General features: G+C 42.8%; 1 protein-coding gene across 1 annotated transcript; it reads right to left on the reverse strand.

Moving 5' to 3' along the window:
• Positions 1-1,783: 1,783 nt before the first annotated feature.
• Positions 1,784-22,464, reverse strand: LOC310989745 (mitochondrial adenyl nucleotide antiporter SLC25A23-like; the record flags this gene model as incomplete). The annotated part of the gene is made up of 10 exons (XM_083976891.1): positions 1,784-1,968; positions 2,546-2,696; positions 3,511-3,678; positions 11,386-11,499; positions 11,769-11,921; positions 13,128-13,286; positions 13,583-13,694; positions 15,485-15,572; positions 15,803-15,926; positions 22,249-22,464. 10 exons carry the CDS (start codon positions 22,462-22,464, stop codon positions 1,784-1,786), a joined length of 1,470 nt encoding a protein of 489 aa, XP_083833017.1.
• Between the last annotated feature and the right edge of the window lie 471 nt (positions 22,465-22,935).

A 22,935-nucleotide genomic window follows, 5' to 3' on the forward strand; every position in this document is an offset into this window, starting at 1 on the left:
AGAGTTCTCTAAGGCTTTCATCAGCAGATACAGTTTTCTTAGTTGCCACCACCTCACACAGATAAGTGGACTTTGAGTGGAGTTGGGATTGTCTCGCTCAAATGACTATTTCTATGAGATTTCAAACCTAGCTTTGAAGCTCTTAAGGGAGATGCTGAGTTTTTATGTCAACACTGCCATCTCCATGACAACTAAGCAAACTACATTTGCTGTGTGATAGCACTCAAAAGCTGTTAGACTGCGATGAGCTACATTGTGTCAGTGATGGCTTTTGAATTACATCTCCTCTGGTCAGTCGTGTTACTGCCGGCTTGGAACCACACCATCATGAAACTAGAGGCCGCTTACAGTACTTGCACCTCACCAGTGAGTGACAGTTACACCCATGAGTCATACCAGTATTTGGACAGCAACGTTTCATAAAGTCAAGGACTGCAGCATTTCTCAGTCAAATTATTCAGAAACAAAACTCCAGTGTGTTAATTGCTGCTTACTCATCTCCTCCAGAACTGTTGATGTCATCTCAGGATTCTTTTTTTGCACAGAGATGCTGATGCCCTTGGTATTGTGGGGAAACATTATGCATCCACAGTCGGTTCCCATGTGTTTCTATGACCATGGGTTTACTGTAAATGTCCTTTCTGGTTGTACCTGCTGTGAAACTAACAGGAGATTGTATTGTGCAAAATGCCTGTGGCTGTATTCAGGAAGTATTTTATCACATCACAACAGGTTCATAAGGAGTGGATAAAATGAACTTGTCTTGAAGTCTGGGTGTTTTAACTTCTGTTATCCCAAACAGAAGGAATGCACAACTCTCCTTTAGCAGTTGCTAAGTTTAACATATATGTTAAACAGTGGTAATTGGCCCAGTGTGAATAATCATGGTTTGATACTGATGTTGCTCCTAGACTATTCATATGAATCAACATGTGCACTGCTGGTATAGAATGTATAACTTATAAAAATAATAATAAAATCTCCTGTGTGCATTTAACTGACTGTACATGGTTTCTGAGGAGCAGCTGAAGCAATCTGAAAACAGCAACCATAACTTCTGACTGTAAAGTACTTAAGACTAAAAACTAAGAAAAATGTCAGTATTTTTTTTTTCTTTTTTTCCTCATTGTTTGCATTTTAAGGCTGTGTCATTCACATCCATTGCAGCACAGAGTGAAACACTGCAGTGGATACAGCAGCAGTCCTAATACAGACGACTCCTGACTTCAACTTCAACCAAACAGGAATGTCATCCAGACAATTACTGCACTGGTTAATCAGGTGAATACACACCTTTCTGGACATTTCCTCCATATTTAAAGTACTTAACGAGTTGTGAACCACTTTGCAGCATTTTAGCATTTGATAAGCCTCAGAACTCCTGGTCTGATTGTCTGTTTCTGTATGTGGAACCACTTACAGTGTGGCTGCTCAAACATTTATCAAACAACAACTGTTCAACTGTGGAAAAAATTTAAGATGTTAGTTAAATACAGACACTTGATGACTTGATGTATGGCTTGTATGAATGTGGTATAATAGTGTTGAATGGTAGCCTCGTCCTCTTCTCCAACCTCCACACATGAATTTCATCTACTGGCAAACTACCTGCAGGTTACACAAGCTCAAACCTGAATGAGTCAACAGGAAGTGCAGTATACAGCAGAGCCATGGTTCCTTCCTCTTCATTTCTCCTCCTGAACAACAGAGAAGCTGCTTCGTCGCCTCTCCACCAGCAAATCCATCTCTGTTCTCTGTCTCTTTTTTTGTTGCTTGTCTCAGTCTAGTAATACCCCACCCCCAGGACTTTCTTCATGTGCTCATACACCACGTAGGAGATGCTGACAGCAGGAATGACTTTGAGGAAGTTGGGGGTGATGCCACGATACAGGCCCGGCACACCTTCATGGGATATGATGTATTTGAACTGTCCCACCATGGTCAGCTTGGGTTTCCCTTCAATGACGGCTGAGGGAGAGGAGCAATGGATGTTACACAGGCTCATAGAAGTACTACACTCTTAGAAATAAGGGTTCTTCTAGAAGGGCTGAGGTTCTACCTGGAACCATTTACTTCTGAAAAAACATTTTTTCAGGAAAGGGGTTTTAAAGGGTTTTTTGGATCAAAATGGTTCTTACTGGAACCCTTAGTGTTACCTAGTTCTTGGTAACACTAAGTAACAGTAAGAACCATTTTGATTCAGAGAACCCTTTTTTTTTTGGAAGAAAGAGTTCTTCAGGGATTGTTGAAAGGTTCTGGATGGAACCCCTAGTAAGGGTTCTGGGTGAAACCAATACACCATAGAAGGGTTTTCTGTAAAACCTCTCATTGGGGGTTCTGGGTATAACCTTTCACAGATGGCTCTAGGTATAACCCTTTATGTTGGGTTCTATCCTCCGAGGTGGAATCTTTATAAAAGGTTCTACAAGGAGCCAAAAAGGGTTCTCCTATGAGGACAAGCCGAAGAACCTTATACGGTTCTACTTAACACTCTTATTTCTAAGAGTGTAGTAAGTTTGTAAAAATGTCTATGTCTACGGCTCACCCTGTGCCTGCATGCGTGTCCGGATGAGAGCGAGCGGATAGGATGCCAGCTGGCCGCAGGTGCTGGAGATGGTGCCACAGCCTAGCAGGACCAGAACTCCTGGATCAGCTGAATCCACACAGAACCTCTGGAGCCAGGCGTTCTTCAGGGTCTGAAGCAAGACAACAAACATGGAAAAGATGAAAAAGACAAGAAAATCAATCCATTTGAATTAATTAAAAATAAAATAGTATAACATTTAAATTCTAATCTGTGACATCTTAAGTGTTGTAGTTATTTGTGCTGCAGATCTGTCATTACTGCAGTGTGGGTGGGACTGGGATGTCATTCACTGAACATTGATTGATTCTTTTTTCTCTTAGGATAAACTAAATTCAAAGAAGTTCAAAGAAATAAGCTGTTAATACTAATAAGAGACAGAAAAAAACAAATGTGATTTTACTGTTAATGATATGTTAATTATTTTTCTGGTTTAATGAATAGACATTATATTATTTTTCTTTATTAAGTTATTTTTGTACATTTCCTCATGTACTGGGCATCTCCTACTCACCACCTGATATTTTTATTGACTGGACTTCCCAGCTAAAGCTGCAGTGACTGATACATTTGGCCACTTCAGACGAACAATCTAAAAATAGGAATTAAAACAACAAACCACTACTAACACAAACAGTACAGAGCAGTAGAGCTGGGATTTAATTATTGCTTCCAGTGTGTTCTCTCATCACATGCTATGAACAAACATAGACACAATTTCTCAAACATACTCTATGACCTCTGTAAAGTAAAAAAAAAAGAAAAAAGGAAAACCCTTCTTATCACCCACTGCTTTGGAGAATTTGACCAGCCTCTTGATTTCTTTGGCCTGGATTACAAGCTTTTCCTTTATACTTAAGAAATTCTCAAACCAGTTCAAACCTGTCCACTCACACACTGTATTGTAGACACTTGCGCACACACACCTCATACACAGCCAGGTCGATGCCAGCGTAGGGGATGATGCCCAGTGTGTTTGGCAGGTAGCCCCTGTAGAAAGCTCGAACCCCCTCTGTCTTTAGGATCTGTCTGGCACAATCAGCCATTCCCTCGTACTGTCCCGTCTTTCTTAATGTGAGACGAGTCTTCAGCACCTACCCAGAACAAAGACAGACAAAAAAAACACACAGGGTTTTTCTTTAGCTGGACAAAGAGGACACAACTAGAAGTTTTTCCATCCATTTCCTGCTCCTTGGTCATTGTAGCACTGACTGCAGCCATGGTTGCATTTAGTTACAGTAACAAGCAAACAGCAAAACTAACAAATAGCTTTGAAATTTCTGGATCAACTCTGTGACAAACTGGCAAATTGAAAACTTTGATCAGTGTTTGCTTCTTTTTGCCTCTGTTCTTACTCGTGATGTCAGGTGCTTTGTGAGGTGACAGCAGGTAGGGGAGTTACCTCTGTGGTAAAACAGTACATCGGTTTTAATGAAATGTGGTTGGAATCAGGTTTGTCTGTTTTGTCATTGTCTTGCAACTAGTGCTGTCAAAGTTAACTTAAAAAAATTAACACAACGCTGTTTTGTTTACTTCCGGTGGCGGCTGACCCGTAACCTTTGGTGACATAGCGACAGAGAGCCGATTAAATTACCCGCAGGTCTTTAGAGGTTTACCGTCGGCTGGTTTAATTCTTTTTAGGAGATTAATTTTGGTCTCATTGATTAGTTGTTGAATGTTTAAGTTGTTGATTAGTTTGTTTGAATGAAAAGTGAAGCTTCATGTGTGAACTGGACAGAAGAGCAGCTGCATGGGGCTCTGTGTGTAAGGAAATCACCACCTATAGATCAATAAATAAAAGTTTTACAATGAACCGATAGGTCTATAGCTGTTCAATTTAATTTACAGAGGGAAATTCAGTGTGATGTGGTTGTTTTTTTGTGCACGTCTGCGGTGCACAGCTTGGTAGAAAAAAAGGAAAAACAAAATATGTTGGTGCATGCGCCTAAGTGGTCTGGATGGTTTTGATATTCAACCTGCACTTCAACACATGTAGGCCTGGGTTTTGTTATTATTTCTGTTGGAGGATATAAGCAAGGTGCCTTTTTTGTGCCAAATTTGTACTTCACAGGAGAGAAACTGTGTTCAAAGTTTAAAGAAAGCCATTAAAGGTTCATGAGGCAAGATTTGTGAAGAAATGCACATGCGTTTTACGTTTTTTACTGCTAATGGGCGATGAAGCGTTCAAAACCAAAAAGAATGAGCCCACTCGCGTATCTCTCCGTTGCCTTGAACAGGCTGTGTGCTGCAAAATGCGCTGCAATTCTGGGTCCGAATTTCCCGCGCTGTCCGCGGATGTGACGTCAAATGACGCTGCATGCGCGTCCTCGACAGCTTTCCACCACTTGCGACCAGCGGCGGTCGGCGGATGTCTTGCAGCCTGAACAGTTATGTGAGCAGCGAGTAGAGAAATAACGTCACTTTCTTAAATTTTTATATTTTTTCATGCGAGAAAGTGACAGTTTAGATTCCCAATCTGTTGTCAGTTTATCCAAATAACGTCTGTAAGTAGGTTTGCTCCGACATTTTTCGGAGGAGTGCAGAGCCACACATGAGCGGCAGCAGCGGCTCGTCACAGAGGCTGCAGCCGGGGAGCTGAGCTCATCGGCCGGGCAACCTCTGTTCTCCTCCCAGGGAAGAAAACCAGCCGAGTAACTTCCCCACAGGTTTTTAGAGGTTTTCTGCCGGCTGGTTGAATTGTTTTTAGGAGATAAATGCTGGTCTCATTGATGATATCTAACAGTGGCACTGTGGCAGTCGCATTAGTTCATTTGAATGAAAAGTGAAGCTTCAGGTGTGTGTGAGCAGCGCAGCCTTGGGGCTCTGTACGTACAAAAATCACCATATTTAGGCTACTTCAATAAATAAATAAATAGTTTTACAATGAGCCGATTGATTCATCCGTGGTCAGTTTATCCAAACAACGCCTGTAAGGAAATTCTCCGACGTGTTCGGAGGAGTGCAGAGCCACTAGAGCAGCCGAGCAGCACCAGCGGCTCAGAGGCGGCGGCCTACCCATTTACTGTTTATTAACATCCAAGCGCGACGTGTGTGTGTGTGTGTGTGTGTGTGTGTGTGTCGTGAGAGAGACAGCAGGTAGAGGGGCTGATTGGCAGAGATGAGAGAGTGAAAGCTGTTCTTTTTTTCTGTGAGAGACTGCTGCGGCGGACCCAAACGAAACTGTGGCGGCTGATTAATGGAAAACACTGGTATCAGGGGCGCAACTACCTACTTTCTGGGGGGTATGCAGACATATCACAGGCCCCCCCCCCCCCCCCCCGTGGGCGAACAATCGCTTGGCGCCCCACCAACAAACAAACACAAGAATATATTATATTATTTGTGTTATTTTATTATATAGCCTACAATCAGTGTTGGGAGGATTACTTGTAAAATGTATTCCCCTACAGATTACTGATTACAAAATCTGTTATCGGTAATATTTGGATGACTCAAAGTAATGTATTCTGAATAGGCTGCTTATTGGATTACTTCTTACTTCAAAATCGCCTGCCTGGGCGCCAGGGCCGGTTCTAGGCAGGCATATATGAGGGGGCAGTCAGAAATGTGAAGGGGGCATCATGTGAACACATCATGCTCCAGCACTTTTTTTTTCTCCGTGCTTATAGTAACAGTGTTTTCTTCATTGAATTGGGTTGTTGGCTATGTGTCCAACCCCAACCTGGAGAAATGGATTGCACTTTGTCAGGCCTCTACCTTCAGACCTGTCCAACTCGGGGCCGGGGGGCCAACCAGGGTCTTAGGCCTCTACCTTCAGACCTGTCCAACTAGGGGCCGGGGGGCCAACCAGGGTCTTAGGCCTCTACCTTCAGACCTGTCCAACTAGGGGCCGGGGGACCAACCAGGGTCTTAGGCCTCTACCTTCAGACCTGTCCAACTAGGGGCCGGGGGGGCCAACCAGGGTCTTAGGCCTCTACCTTCAGACCTGTCCAACTAGGGGCAGGGGTGTCCTTACTGTCGTAATGTAAAGAGCCACATTATATGGGGGGTTAGGGGTGCATATACTGTACCTGAAGATGCATTGCAAACCCAGAGGGGGTGAAAAAGGTCAGTAGCTAAACCCCTGTAGGGGGGTCTGGGGGCATCCCCCCCCGAAAATTTTTGTGATATTAACATGTGAGTGAAGCATTCTGGTGTACTCTGAGATGGGGGGGGGGGGGGGTTCTACTATGGTCAAGATTTACAAAACGGAAAGCTAGTCTTACGAATACTAAAAAAAAAAAAAAGAACAGAACATTTTAGAACAGGACAGTGTCCCTTTTTCGTCGGATTTTTGTGCTACTGCAGATAATTTTGTCAACTTGTAATGTACACATTTTTTGAGTAGGCCTATACAAAAATGTGCTTTCTCAACTTCTAAAATTTTGATTTGAGTGGGCAAAACGTTTATTTGAGGGGGCGCTGCCCCCTCTTGCCCCTGCGTAGAGCCGGCCCTGCTGGGCGCCTTTAACACTGAATTTAATCTTACACATGATCTTATAGGCTACAGTGGCTCCTTTAAATTAAATAATATTTAAATGATTTTTTAAATAGCCAATCAGGCTTAGGTTATATTAAAGCTGGGCAGCTTTCTCTGCTCACAGTCCAGACTACAGCCTCTGAACCTCTAATACAAGAATACCCTCCAAAAAATACACAATTTAAAATAGGTTTTGTTTGTGAGTGTAGGGCCAGCAACATGATATTTTGAAAATAAAGCAATGACAGGAGCCACTGTTAAACCTGTAGGCTAACTCTAAAAACCTACCTAAACTCACTTCTCTGCTGAAGTCGGTGTGGTTTTGGAAACAGCGTGACGTTGCCGTTAAACTACGCTCATTATAAACATCACGACAGTCCAGGGTCCTTTTAACAACGTGATCCTGTTGCAGTTTATTAATGTTGTTTACCAGAGACCGGACACTGAAGAGGAAGAAGAGGAATATTGCTGGGCATCCCATAGCAACATTATCAAAATGAAGCCAACTTCAGCGGAGACGGGCGAGGAGTTTAGCGCTTAACCCTCCTTTCTTTCCCCGCATGAGAGCGCTCTGGGCCGGCGGAGCATCCGACGTGAGACTCTGATACAACCTCAGCAGTCGCAAGTTGACCCCCCCCCAACCCCTTGCCTCTTCTGACACACACACACAACATGACTCTCAGCAGCAAGGTGACATAGGGCGCCCACTCCACTAACTTGACGTGGAAATGAGCGGTAGTTAAGAAAACTGGCGAGTTTTTTTGGGTTTTTTTTTTTTTTGGAGAGCGCTCCTGCGCCCTCACAAACCGGCCCTGAGAGGAGGGGGGGTGAGGGAGCGGAGGGGCGCCTAACTAGTGACATGCCTCTCTGTTATTGATCATATCATTTACACAAACAGCTGTTAAATAGGCTACAGAAAATGCCGACTCAAAATCATTTTTCCCCCATCGTTTTGGCGCCCCCTCTAGCGCGGCGCCCCTATGCGCCGCATATAGTGCAAACCCACTTTTTGCGCCACTGACTGGTATAGTAACGTTACGCCGTTTCCAATTCAGCCACAGTGTCACTGTCACAGCATCAATGTCACAGCATCAGCTGCACTGCTGTGGAGAGTTGATGCGCGCTCCCGCACCAGCTTGGCTGATGGCTGCAGTAACCCTGACGGCCGCTACGGCCGTTGTATCGCTAATGAGTTTTATTCCTTGATCTTGCCTCAAGCTCCTTTAAAATAGTCTTTGAATATATACTTTCTTTGTGTTCATACTAGACTAATTTGATGATTATGCATAAATAAATATTCGTTATAAGCTGAAGTCATAAGTGAACAAATGCAGTGTATTCGTTGATAAATTAATCACGATTAATTACAGAAAACTGTGCGATTAATTAGTTCATTTTTTAATTCGATTTGACAGCCCTAATTGCAACGTGTTTCAGTTCAAAGAAAAAGAAAGACTGAGCTTTTAGAAAAGTTCAAGCTGATGAGCCTTTTAGCACCCGACCTGGATCTGTCCCAACTTTTGTGAACACCTCCTCTACCTGCCAAAAACTAAAGATCCAACTCTGATCTGAGCAGTCAGATCTCCTGTCCATATCCTCAATGTGTACACATCTTTTAACGCATTTTCAGTAAGAATCCAACATCTTTTTTAAAAATTAGCCCCATCTTTAATGGTTCCACATCCTCTGGTCGCTTCGCTTCAGCCAATCCTTTCCTACTCATGACATTGATGCTGTATATATCCTCTGAGCTGCTAGAGGACTACAGTTCTCTGTCTTCATGAGAAAACAGAGAAACTCACACATCATCTGAGGAAATCATTGCTGTCATCAAATCCTCAGATTCCAGACTCACCAAAGGTTGAATGCCACCAAGAACTGGACACTAACAAATATGAAACATGCAAAGAAACATTTCTACAAGTTTTAGAAAGACTTTTCAATCAATGCTGCAAATCTACATTACTGAATGTAAGCTGTACCTCAGCTGCTCAATTCTGGACAAAGACGTCCTGATTTTAACTACTGGATGCCCCCTGACTCCCTGTCCAGACTGTGGCCCTCAAAGATGCTCCAGCCACTATTCAGAGCCCCCAGTCTACACCCACCTACACCTGTATTCAATCCAGGCACAGTGCCTTGAAGGAGTCCTGCATCGTGATCCTTTGTCTCTACCTCCCCAAGTTGGGAGTGGGTGTTGATTCAGTCTTTATAAAAGACACAGCTCATGCAAATTCATAAGAGGAAAATTGTGACAAACATAAAGAAATCCACATAAAACCGCATCAGATATTCCAGGCTGTGATGTTCTTCCACCTGGCAGAGCTCAGTCTGGGGATGTTACTGTAGAAGATTAAAGGGATAGTTCACCCAAAATTCAAATTTCACTCATTATCTACTCACTCTCATGTCGACTAAGGGCTGGGAGAAGTTTCAGAGTTATCCGTGGCTTCTCTAAGTTACAGCGGGGCTCCGTGCAGCACTGCATGTCCATATGACGGTTGAGAACGGAGCTGACTTTTCTTTGTCCAAAAAGACACACCAAAAAACATCCAAATACCTCCATAGTGCTCGTCTGTAATGTCCCTCTTGTATTGAAGCCCCAACATGAGAAATTGTTCCGAAAAAAATTAAATAAGTATATGTTTTAAGTTTGTTTGTAGTGGAAGCTTCCAGTATTGCTCTGCCGGAATCTCGCGCGATTGCGGAGTCGTGAACAGGGTGTCAATGCAAATCGCGCAAGATTTGGACGGACCAGGAAGAGCAGTGCTGGGAGCTTCCGCACATGTTAGATTTTAACATAGGAGGAGTTGGACAGGCTAGAGCAGGGGTGCTCATTACGTCGATCGCGATCGACCGGTCGATCGCGAAGACATTTGGGTCGATCGCGTGATGAAGAACAAAAAAAAAAAATTAAAAACACAGTTGTCTGGACAGCAGGCATTTTTCTCACAACCGACCCATAGACTGTAAAAGAACCGACCTCAAAAGCGAGGGCAGGTCCGCCGAAGCATCATTCCGGGTGAATCAAGCTCTCCGCCCGTTGTCTTTGTTGTTAATTTGTTGCCGCTCCACAGAGCGCACATGGCTACTTAATTATGCACGTGCTGACCACTATGGTTGTGCTGAGGCATTCTGGGGGTGGAGTATGAGGTGTGTTCATGTCCGCACCATTCTTGGGTCCGGTGTGATTTATCAATGGAATATTGCGCAGAGTTGTGCGTACGCACAGCTTGATCAGTGTTTCCCACTAACAGAAAAAAAAAAGTTTTTTTCTCCTCACGTGTGTTTACGTGCGGTGCGCACGCGAGAGAGGCGGCAGGTTGAGAGGCTGACAGCTGACAGATGAGAGATGGTGAAAAGCTAGCATGATTATTAAAAAAAACACCATCTCTCATCTCTGCCCGCACATAGACAGACACAGGTTCACATACAGACAGGGGCGCACGGTAAATGCAGCTGCTGCCCCCCCCCCCCCCCTCCCCGCCGCATAGTCCGACCAACTGGACGACCAAAAATTGGTAGATCATTTTGACTTGGTCACTTTAAAAGTAGCTCTCAGGCTGAAAAAGTGTGAGCACCCCTGGGCTAGAGTCTTTTTGTGTGTCTTTTTGGACGAAGAAAAGTGAGCTCCGTTCGCAACCGTCATATGGACATGCAGTGCTGCGCCGAGCCGCCCTGTAACTCAGAGAAGGAACGGAGGACTCTGAAACTTCTCCCAGCCCTTAGTCGACATGAGGGTGAGTAGATAATGAGTGGAATTTGAATTTTGGGTGAACTATCCCTTTAAAGGAGCCATATGTAAGACTGTGGCCAAAACTGTTGCTGCAGTCAAATTCAAAAATACTGCTACAATTTTCTGATTAACTGCCGTACATTTCTTACTGTAGCAACTTAAAGTATCATCATTTGCAGAATCAGATACCCTACATACGTATATCAGATTTCATATGGCAGCAAATTACCAAAAACACTAGAGAACATGAATGCAGTTCTGAATTTCAACTAACCAAGTCTTTTGCAAGTGACTTGACAGTGTGCGGGAGACCCTTTTTTCCTTTGTTCACTCCCTACCTATGCTCCAACGCACCTGTTTTTCAAGATTTTTTAGGTGTGCATCAGCTTCCACACTTTAACTAACCAGGTCTTCAAGCTGAGTTGAATTGGTGCTTGCGCCTCAGCTTAATTTGCATTCATTCATATTTTAGGTAAGACAAACCTAGCAATTAAAGATTGAGTATGTACATAGCATACAGAGAAAAGGAAGAGACTAATCATAGAGCTGAAATGACTGATAAATGAACACAAACTTCACACTGACCTCCATGGGGTAGATGATGGTCTGAGCAGTAGCTCCTGCCAGAGAGCCAGCAATGAACCTCTCCTGCACCCTTAAACTGCCCCCCTCCTTACTGCCTCGGATCACCCACTTGATCTGGAGGAAGAGAAGAGAAGAGAAGGGAGCAGGAGGAGGAGGAAGAGGAGGAGGAGGAGGAGGAGGAGGAGGAGGAGGAGGATGTTGGGAGGACACAGACGAGAATCAGTGATACTGTGCAATGCAGCATGAGAAGGACGTGCAAAGGCATACACAGTAATTGGTACATGGAAATGTTGCTTCACTGTATCTGAGGCAGGGTTTCCCCTGGATGAACATTTCTTCATCTTCACATTGAAGAAATGTACAGTATAAGTTGGTGTGCTGACCTGTTCGTAGGCCATAAACTTTATGGCAGATTCAGGTGCAATCTTGAGGACATTGATCCCATTTCCCCTCCAGAGCGAGGAGACACCTCCCTCCTGGACCATCCCCCTCAGCCCAGACCACAGATTGATGCCTCGAGACGTGGAACCATGAACCTGCACACACAAGAAAGGGCAGGACGCTCATCTCATTACAAAGAGTGGAGAATAACAAAGTACATTTACTTGAGCACTGCACTTACTCTAGTTATATTAGTGTAAAATAAATAATGCTAAGGTGAATGGGTTCAAACCTTTTATTGTTTAGTCATTTATTTCACGACCTCGCTTCACAAACTGATGATAACAAATGAGCTGATCAGTTTCAGTTATTCTCTGTTATCTAAATGGTTTGTGATATTTCAGGATTTGAACATGGGAGGAGTTGGACAGGCTCCAACCACCTACCCACACCTCCCACCATGTGCTTCATCTCTGTTCTCTGAGTGTAAGTGAATATCAGAGCAGAGTGAGCATCAGACTTAAAATGTTGCTACAACTGCTACAGCTGCTAATACTGTCAACATCCTGTGCATTTTACACCAAATCTACATCACCACCAAACCGGACACTACTAGCCCTTATGGACTGCCTGCAAACCATCACAAACTGGATGTCAAACAACAAGTTAAAACTCAATGGCAATAAAAGTGAAATTCTTCTCATCGGATCCAAATCATCACTCTCCAAATCCCACCGCCTCAGTACCGTGTGTGACAGTGCTGTCAGTCGCAGGCAGTCGCATCTGGAATAGCTTACCCGTTATGATAAGAGACTGTAATACGTATGCCACATTCAAAACTAGCTACTTAGTTAACAAAGCTGCAAACATGACCACCGATAATGAGTAATGCCACTATGTCACTTTCTTTAACCATGTTACAGTACTAGAAATGATGTCATGTCATCATTTCTGGTACTTTTATTTATTAACTAACTGACTGTGTTTTCTCATCTTCAGCCTTTTAGTTTTAGAGTGATGTCTGTGAGTGGAGTACCAACAATTGTACTGCACACTCTGACTATGCCCTGAAGCCTGTTGCGGTTTTTCAGGTTAATTGACCCAAACCAGCAGATAAAAGCAAATGTCAGGACAGATTCAATAAAACAAGAATAAAACATTTCCATGAACTTGGAGTCAACGTTTATGTTCCTGAGCTTCCGAAGGAAATACATGCGCTGGTTTGCTTTTTTAGATACAGTCTCGACCTGATGTAACACTCGGGTTGACCCGGGTCTGGCGTTCCCACTGCAAGCCGATCAGAGCCGAGCCGATTGAATGACATAAAGTACAGTTTACTTTAGAGAAACAAAGCGACCCACCTGCAGGAAGACTTTGAGGCGGTCCAGAGGAGCGGTCCCTGTTCGGGACACTGCTCCTGCCATGGCTCCAGCAACAAGCTGCCTCCACACCAGACCCGAGCGCCGCTCCTGCTCTGAGAACTCATCTGGCACCGTCAGATGTTCCCCAATGTCAAACATCTGAAACGTCAGGAATTGAAGGCACAAAGGTTATAGGGTCTACAGTTCTTCTTCTGAACTAATGTCAATAGAAATGTCACATCAATCTAAGTCTATGTTTATAAATATTAATTAACACAGCAACTAGTTAACACCATATGCTGCTTAACCATCTCTCATCTATACATTACTTCTCTCCTGCTGTTGTGTTTTTATGATTATAATATTGCCACTTTCTGATTCTCTTTTCAGAAATGTAAACGCCTTTGAGATGTAATTACTGTTATTATAATTAAACCTGGGAGCTGATGACTCACATGGGAGTGTTTCCAGTGGTGGACAATCTCCTCCATGTTATGGAAAGGGTTGAACAGGAAGTGATCTCGCCATTCACTCCAGTCTATGGTCATAGTGCCGTCCCTGTCCATACTGGAGACAGAGAACACAGACAGCACTGTGTCATCACTGATCACATGACTTACATCCCTCTTTAAGCAGAATGCTTTGAAAAATTGCAAAATGAGGAGGGCCTATTTACTGGACGATAGCTGTATTAAAAACAGCCCATTCATAAACCTGCGTCATTGCACTGAACCTGCAAGATCCTTCACACACATGACTAATCAGACCGTCAGATAGCTGTCACTCAAAATTGAATCTGTACACACACATCACCCACACACACACATGGTTTGATAAGGAAACATCTGTGTGGGTGAACAACGACAAAACTTCTAAAAATTTGGCAAAAACATTCACTAGACCTCATGGATGAACTGATTAAGCCTGGATTGCACTAACAAGGTTTAACTTTAAAACCAGATTAAATCATGGTTTAAGTTTAAATTCTGTTGCACCAAATTTTAAACCTAGTTTAAAATTAAAACAGATTAAATTTAAACCTCTTTTTAAACCTCAGTTTAATTTTTTTTTAATTCTGTTGCACCAGAACTTTAAACTCCGGTTTAAACTGTGATCTAGGATTAATTTAACAGTTATTCCCCTTCTCTTTTTCAGCGGAGGGAATATATTTTATTTATTTATATAACTGAAAATGTAATTACATATTTAATTTGTAATTCGATATTCACACTTGTCCCTATTGATTTAAATCAGTTTAAGATCCGTTTAAATTCAGTTTAAATATATAAACTGAGTTTCACTAAACTGAGATTAATTTTAAATTGTTCAACAGAGCTCTGGTTAATTTTAAACCTGGATTAACTCATTTTAAATCTAGTTTTACTGATCTCTGATTAGAGCTAATCTTAGATTAAATTAAATCTTGTTGGTGCAATCCAGCCTAAAGGAATAGTTCACCAAAAAATGAAATTCAGTCATTAGTGACTCACCCTCATGCTGATGAATACTCCGGAGTAGTTTTTTATTCCTCACAGTGCATCTGGAGACCCGGGAGGCCGGTCCGTAGTCCAACGAAAACTTTATATGAGAGTAATAGGGCCTGACACAAAAACGTCCATAAAACTACACAAAAAACCATTTAATATTCCTCCACACTGCTCGTCTGCTGCAATCCAAGTGTCCTGAAGGGAGATAGTCCAGAGTTTACCCGAAATGACGTCATTTAGGACATTTTTACAGCCTAAACAGTCCTGTATTGAATTTGCCTAGTGCACGCTCTCGCGTTCACGCGACGCACGCGGACGTGACCGGACTTGCTTCAATGACGTTGTTTCGAGTAAACTCAGGACTATATCCCTTCAGGACACTTGGATTGCAGTGGACGAGCAGTGTGGAGGAATACTAAATGGTTTTTGTGTAGTTTTATGGACGTTTTTGTGTCAGGCCCTATTACTCTCATATAAAGTTTTTGTTGGACTACGAACCGGCCTTCCGGGTCTCCAGATGCACTTTGAGGAATTAAAAACTCATTCATCAGCATGAGGGTGAGTCACTAATGACTGAATTTCATTTTTTTGGTGAACTATTCCTTTAAGGACAAAATTTAAGGTCAAAATGTGGTTTTGTGAGAGACCCTTTCAAAGAACTCTCTCAACAACAACAACAAAAAGATGCACGGTAACATGACACCAGTGTGAGTGGAGGAGACAGACATCACAAGGAAGCTAATTTTAGTTTTGATTTGCCTGCACACACACACACACACACACACACACACACACACACACACACACACACACACACACACACACACACACACACACACACACACACACACACACACACAAACTCTTCACCTCTGCAGTATTCTGGTGGCCTGCTCCATGGTGACCTCCACTCCCAGCTTGTGCAGTGAGTGCTGGATCTCTGCCACATCAATTCGACCTACAGAGCAGAAAGAGAAGGTGTTTGTCCAGTCCAAGGAGGATATTCAATGTGTCTCATGTTTACTCATGAAAAAACAAGGAACAGGTGTGGATAGAGAGTTTGTGTGTGTGTGTGTGTGTGTGTGTGTGTGTGTGTGTGTGTGTGTGTGTGTGTGTGTGTGTGTGTGTGTGTGTGTGTGTGTGTGTGTGTATATTTGTGTATGTTTTGCATGCCCGGCCCGCACGCACCATCATTGTTGCGGTCGAGGTTGTGAAAGATGAGCCGCAGCCTCTTCTCGTGAGCCCACAGGTACTGAGAGAACTCCTGGAAGTCCAGCAAGCCATCGTGATTGATGTCGCTCTCGAGGACGATCTGCGGCAAAAAAAAGACGTCAGAGGATTCAGCAGGGTGGAGACAGAGGGCGGAGATGGTGGAGGGAGGTGTGCACAGGTGAAGATGGCATGGAGGTGTGGTGGGCAAGGTGGGGGGGATGAGTGAGGACAGGATGTAAGGCTCTGTGCTCCCTGTGAAAGTCAAGAAGTAAAACACATCCTACCTGTCTGCAAACACAACCTCTCCTCTCTAGAAAGAGAGACAGAGAATACACAACTAGTTCCTGTGCACAGAGAGGAGGAAAAATACACTCAGGCATTGTTAAGAGTTCTGTGCCTTAGTACAAGCACGGTTACAGAGATAGTTTTATCTGCATAAGCTTATTTCCACTTGTCTCCTTGTCACAGATGAAAAGGCCATTAAAAAATCACCAACGGAAAAACAGTTTTCTTTAAAGGGATAGTTCAACATTTTGGCAAATTGGCTCATTGCCATAATCCCTATAGTCATAGCAGTAGGTTGTCGGTGCAAGCTATTTTTAGAACGGTGGAGCAGAGCCGTGAGCTGCTCAGAGCTATGCTACGGAGGCTGATGGGATTTCTTGGTTTCCCTCATCAAACTCATCAAATACACAATCCAACAACTCCAAAACGCTCTGGTGGACAAGTTGTGACCTGGACATTCACCACGCTATGAGATAATAACGGAACGTTACGAGGCAGAGTTGTTTTCGAGGCAAATGCAGAGACTGCTTGCTGAAAAACATCAGCATTATTATCTCATAGCGTGGTGAATGTCCAGGTCACAACTTGTCCACCAGAGCGTTTTGGAGTTGTTGGATTGAGTATTTGATGAGGGAAACCAAGAAATCCCATTAGCCTCCGTAGCGTAGCTCTGAGCAGCTGGTGGCTCTGCTCCGCCGTTCTAAAAATAGCTTACACTGACAAATAAAGGTAGCGAACCTACTGCTATGACTATAGGGATTATGACAATGGCAAAGGTACGAACATGTGAAACAAAGAGTATATCAATTAAAGGAGTCGAACAATGGAATAATCTAGAATTAGAAATCAAGCTGTGTAACAGATTCAAAAACGTATTTAAAAATTATATTATTAAAGGAGCATTATCGCAAATACAGCAGTAATAGCATAAAATAAGCTGAAATATGCAAAAGATGGGTCGGGGGGAGCCATAACTAAATTTACAAAAAAAATCGGCAACAGTATAGTGTCTGTGGGGCAAATGCAGAATTTGTCTTTGTTATGATCCAAGCCGGCCCGGCGCTTGCTGCGTTCAATTGCACTCGGAACTCGCAAATCCGACCTCCGAACCGGACAAATATGCAACAGTAAATAGTAATGTAGCAGTGTCAGGCTGCTTACAGTCACTGAATCGCTCGGTAGAACACTTTGTCTCCATGTCCCGTGTCTTTCTTCAGCTGTCCTCTCAGCGTTATTAAGGAGGAGGAAGTTGCAGTTGCTGTTGTTGTCGTTGTTGTGGTTGTGCGCGACGTAGAGCTGCCGCTTCCACTAGCGAGTTTTCTTTTTCCCGCGATTGCACGTTCATTCAGCCTGGTGAGGGAGGAGGAGGGGGGAGGAGGGAGGAGGGAGGAGGGAGGAGGAGGAGGAGGGGGGGGGACTAAACGAGGCTGCTCTCTCTCTCTGACAGCTGCCCACTTGTTTATATCTGATAAGCTTCACCTGGCTCCATCTAGTGGCCGAATTAAGAATTTGGATTTGCGATAATGCTCCTTTAATAAATATAAACCTGAATTATAAATACCAGTGTGCTCATGTAGAATATTCAGGTTTTTTGTTCTGTCAAAATGTTTTAAATGAGGGAACGGAAAATGTTAATTTAAGAAGGGTAGGCAAAATAAGCTGATGCTAAATTCAGGCTACGCCTTTTCGGTCAAATGTGTCTTTGCATTAGCAAAACTAAGCATTGCTTAGTTGTGTTTGTTTTGATTTGTTTTGTATCTATACTTTTATATCTATCTATGTCTATTGTACCGAACTCAACACACTAAACTAAGTGCACATAACTGTTTAATTTGTTAAAGGTATAAGGTATGTATAAATTGTGTGTTCCCTCTCTGTAGAAATGTTTTCTCAGAGCTTCCATATTTTACTGTACAGAGACATAACAACATGACTTACTTTGCTAAGTTACATTATAAATTTATTTAGGAATTATAGACCTGTAAAATAGAGAGTGACTCATCACAAAGGTTTATTGGATTCAGTTGCCGGATACTTGTTTGTTTCCAGGAAATTGAAAACTTCAGTGAGAGCTGGTGGAGGATGGACGACAGAGAAGCAGAGTAGAGTGTGAACGAGGAGAGTTTGGTGCCGATCCTGGATTCGTTCAAAGGATTTCTTTGTTTTCCACTGTCAAGGTCTTTTATGGCTTGAAGGTTAAGTTTTGAAATGTCTCTGGGTCAGAGCTGTTCGGACAGAGTTGCTGCAGCTCGTTTGCTTTGCAGGAAAATTAGTGAGACACAATGTTATGTTATGGAATATTGGCCAAATCAAACTTAAAGGTAAAAAGAAGAAATATTTATCTATAAAATCTAAACTAAACTCTTATTTATCCTGACTTTTTCCATTTTTTTTCCTCCTGTGAAAACAAAAATAAAGCGAACCACAGGGTTCAGCTCTGCAGCAGAGAAGGGGTCTGAGTCTCTGTGTCTGGGTCTGGGTGGTGGGTTAGGTCTGGCGTCTGGAGGAAAGAAACATCTTGAATCACAACAAATCAAATTACTGTTTGATGCAGTCAAATGTAAAATGATGTAAAGGAGCTCGCCTAACAGCCAAGGTCAGAAGTGTTACAGGATTTGTGTTACACAGACTGTTAAAATATTCATCCATAAAGGGTTCAATTCCTCTGCAAACTGGAACAGGCCGTCTTTATATGGTGTCAAAACCAGGCCACACAAATTAGCAACCGTTAGAGGTTGATTAATGACACTCTCACCCCCGGGACTTGACTGGTACAACTACTCATACTACTGTTAAAAGGCAGAACAGCACATTATGTATATTTAAAGAAATCTGTGGTTGGATTCTGAAACTTTTGACAGTGGCAGTGGAGAGGTGTAACTTTTCCTCCTATCCTTTGAGAGAGGGCAATCTATACAGAGTGTGGCTGGCTCAGAACTTATCACCCTGTGAATGATAATGAAATGAAACTTTGCCAACTTGAGGTTAAGACCACTGGGATGGAACAACTTCACTTCATCTGTGACGTTTGTATACCAAGGTCCTGTGATGCTGACACTGTTGTGGCTGCCTTGGTTGTGATGAGGGAAACAGGGTAACCCCACTGTAACCCCACACACTCACCACTCTCATACTTAATTGATAGAACATTTCACCTCAGGGTGAGTCAGAAAGGTCTGTGCACGTTGCTGAGAAGCTTCCCAGGCTCAACGTCTGCTTCCATATTCAGGTTTGTTCCTGATGTTCTACATTCAAAATTTTGCATTTATGAAAAGTTTCATTCAGAATTTTTTTTGCATGTAACATCTCCTTATCTTTAGGCAATATCCAATATTTAGGCTATTATCTCTCACAATCCAGTCCAAATATCTTGATATTAGGGATGTCATGATTATAGATTTTCTTGGTACGATTAGGCCTATTGTCAGAGAAATAATCACGGTATTACGATTATTATTATGCATTAATTAATTTCACAACACTATTAAAGTGTAAAATCAAATATAGTTCAAATATACATTACTAATTATTTAAACAAAATATTTAAAGTATCTATTAAAATATGACCGATTATTCATCTCCCAGGGGAAGTGATTGAAATATTCAAGTCATTAAAGCAGAAGTGAGTGATATATTTGTGTTAATATAAGTCTTAAATTGTTATATCTTCCGACAGCAATCACTTACATAGAGTGTTTGGACTGAAACACGGGTCTCTCAGTCCCTCTGCTCTGCTCTGAGCCGAAGAGAAAACATTTATCGTATCCTACAGTTTTTATCCAATGAGGAGAGAGAACGGCATGCAGGGCTGTGTGTGCAGCCAAGGAACGCCGTGAATGTGGTGACGTAGCGACGAGGACTGTTATGGTGCGTTCAAGGAAACTCGTATTTTTCCGACCGTGAAGTGGTACCAGTTCGATCTGGTACGAGTTCACCGGTCGGAAGTTACGAGTGGCCGTTATAGTGACTTTCACCGGTAAAACAGGTCGGAAAAACACGAGTGGGTTGCCTGGAACGCTACAAAGTCGTAAGTTGTGACTTGAAGCTGTAATTTACGATTTCAAAAGCCTGCCTGGAACGCAGCATTAGCGAAAACGACCGGATCACTCACTTCTGCTTTAATTGTCATCGATACCAATGTTTAAGTTAATTTTAATCTTTTTTTTTATTTATTTTTATTACAAATGACACTCTAGCATTTAAATTCCTACCAATTCAATGTTACGTTAGGTAAATGGACCAGTATCTGTGCATTTACCTTTACTTTGCAGCACATCTGCCGATACGGTTCATACATAATCTTTTTTTGGAAAGTGATGGTATTTAGGAATCTTTACAATCAATTAATTGTGGTGTTTAATACCGCAATTAATTGCGAAAATAAGTAATTGTGACATCCCTACTTGATAATTGTTACTTTAAATATCAGGCTTATGAAGGTTTGGATGGAATACCTAAAATGAATGATCAAATGTGCAAATTATCCCTGAATGCTTATCAGGCATTTATGCTGGTTGAGTGATAGGCTACTATAAGATTAAAGACTCATAAATCTCTTTATGATTGCCACATTATAATTTTTTAGACTTTGTTAGGGTTTCTGAGATTCTATAAGAAATTGTAGACCACAATTTGAACACGGTAGATTGACAGTTAGGATTAAAACTTAGTTTCCTCAGGTGAATTCGTAACACTCCGGCATTCAGGTGGTTAAACATGATGTGAGAATATTGTTGCTAGGCATCCGGCCACAAAGTGGTCTTATTAATGATGGCAGAGTACAGTATATGTTAAGTATTCCAGGCAGGAGAAGAGACAGATTACATGGCAGTCTTTTTTCCATGTGTTGTCTATAAATCGCAGAAACCTAACATAATGATGTGACATTTAAATCTAAAAACTGGAATGCAGTCAAAGGTTCATTTCACATGAGGCTCAGTATATTTGAGTAGCTAATGAAACTATGAACCATGGACTGTAAGTATACATAGATGTAGCCTCTGTGATGCCATCTATAGATTGCGAGAGGTTTTTTGAGGGCAAAGTGGGCTGTTACACTGTCACCAGCTTGCCTGTGCCTCCACTGCCGTCTCTCTGCTAATAGGCCTAAGCCACAAAGACAGACAGAGACGAGAGACGCCTATGGAGCCAAGACTTCAGTACTGGCTAAGGGCTGTGTGTCACTCGCAGGCTCGATGCCATTCATTTTTTAACCAAACTTTAAATGAGTATAATAGTTATCCATCCTCCATACAGCTGTAATGAAGGAGCAAATCAGCTATCCAGTAGACACCAAAACTATTGTTCCATCAGCAGTCTTGGGCACATTACTTTTACAAAATAATCAGTAATAGTTAGGCTACCAGTTACTTTCCCCAAAAAATAACCGAGTTAGCAACTAAATTACTACATTAGGCTATAAGTAGCTAATTACCAGGAAAAGTAGGCCTAACTGTTGCTTTACTTATTTATAAAATGCTCAAATATGTCAAATTACTTGGACTCACCTCTCTAACCCACCTGACTGAGAAAAAAAGTATTGTACACTTTAATGTATGTATTATTTTGTGACGGGACTTCTTGAGTCAAGTAACTCGAGTAAAGGCGCATTTTATTGTCAATAACGGCAACGGCATTATAACGGGGGAAACAGTAACTTTTCAATTATTATTTCAGTTAGGCTACTGGAAAAAAAAAAAGTAGCGCCATTTTATTTTATAACGCATCACTGTCCATCAGGCTGTGAACATAAAATCTATGTAAACATGTTTATTTCTGCTGTAAAGTTTGCCATATCAACATGGGAGTCAATGGGGACTGACTCTCTGTCGCAGCCACACTCTAGTGGTCATTAGAGGAACTGCAGTTTTTGGTTCTTCAGTGCTAGCTTCATGTTCCTGCCTGGAGGAACTAGTAGCCTAGCTAGCCTACTCTTCTTCATTAGCCTTCTTTATAGAAATTAGTTGGTGTAACATATTGTTAGGCTTATCTCTCATTTAGCCGTCTATATAACAGATGTAGTCTACATTTCTTGCTATATTCTTCGTGTTAATACTGGTACCAGTCATTTTCCTGCAGGATAATAAAGCCTCTTATTAAGACTTAAGTGTGTGTGTGCACCTGTCCCGTCTCCTCACCTCCTCTGCTTCTCCCTGGTGCAAACCAAGAGCGGCCAGTCCGGTCCTCAGCTCGTTAATGTCTACCCTGCCATCTTTATTCAGGTCCAGCTGCTCGAACAGCTCGGCATATCTCCTCTCTCTGTCCGGGTCCAGAGACCCCTCGCTGCTGCCTCCGTTCTCTTCGGCTCCTCCGCGGCGGGTCCGGACGTTGAACCCCTCCTCGTCTTCGCCCATGTGAAAGAGAGGAAGCCGGTGTTCGGTACTGGTCGACTGTCGATGTCACAGCCGAGCATTTAACGCTGTGGCAACCGAGCTGAGGTAGGTATCTCCCTGTTCCAGGAGAGACCGGAGCACCGCGCGCTTCCCGCCGCGTCCTCTGCCGGCGAACGTGCCTCGCGGGAGGATGGATGGAGGGATGGAGGGATGGATGCGGCTTTAGACGAGCTCGCGTGAGATTAATCCTCGTGTCAGTTACTCTGCTCCAAATCCCTCAGCTGTCTCAGATGTTTCCGTCACAGAGGGAGCGCGCGGATGACGAACAGCCGGTCTTTTTTTTTTTTTTTTTTTTTTTTTTTACCGCAGTCTCTCAAACAACATCTGTCCACGCGCTCACACTGACTCACGTGAGGCCCGCTCCCTGTCTGTAGCGTATTTTACCGTCGGTACCCGGTCAGTTGAGAAGTCTAGGCTACAACCAGAATGTGA

The sequence above is a fragment of the Trachurus trachurus genome (assembly GCF_905171665.1).
Source record: "Trachurus trachurus genome assembly, chromosome: 8".
Classification (NCBI taxonomy): Eukaryota; Metazoa; Chordata; class Actinopteri; order Carangiformes; family Carangidae; genus Trachurus; species Trachurus trachurus.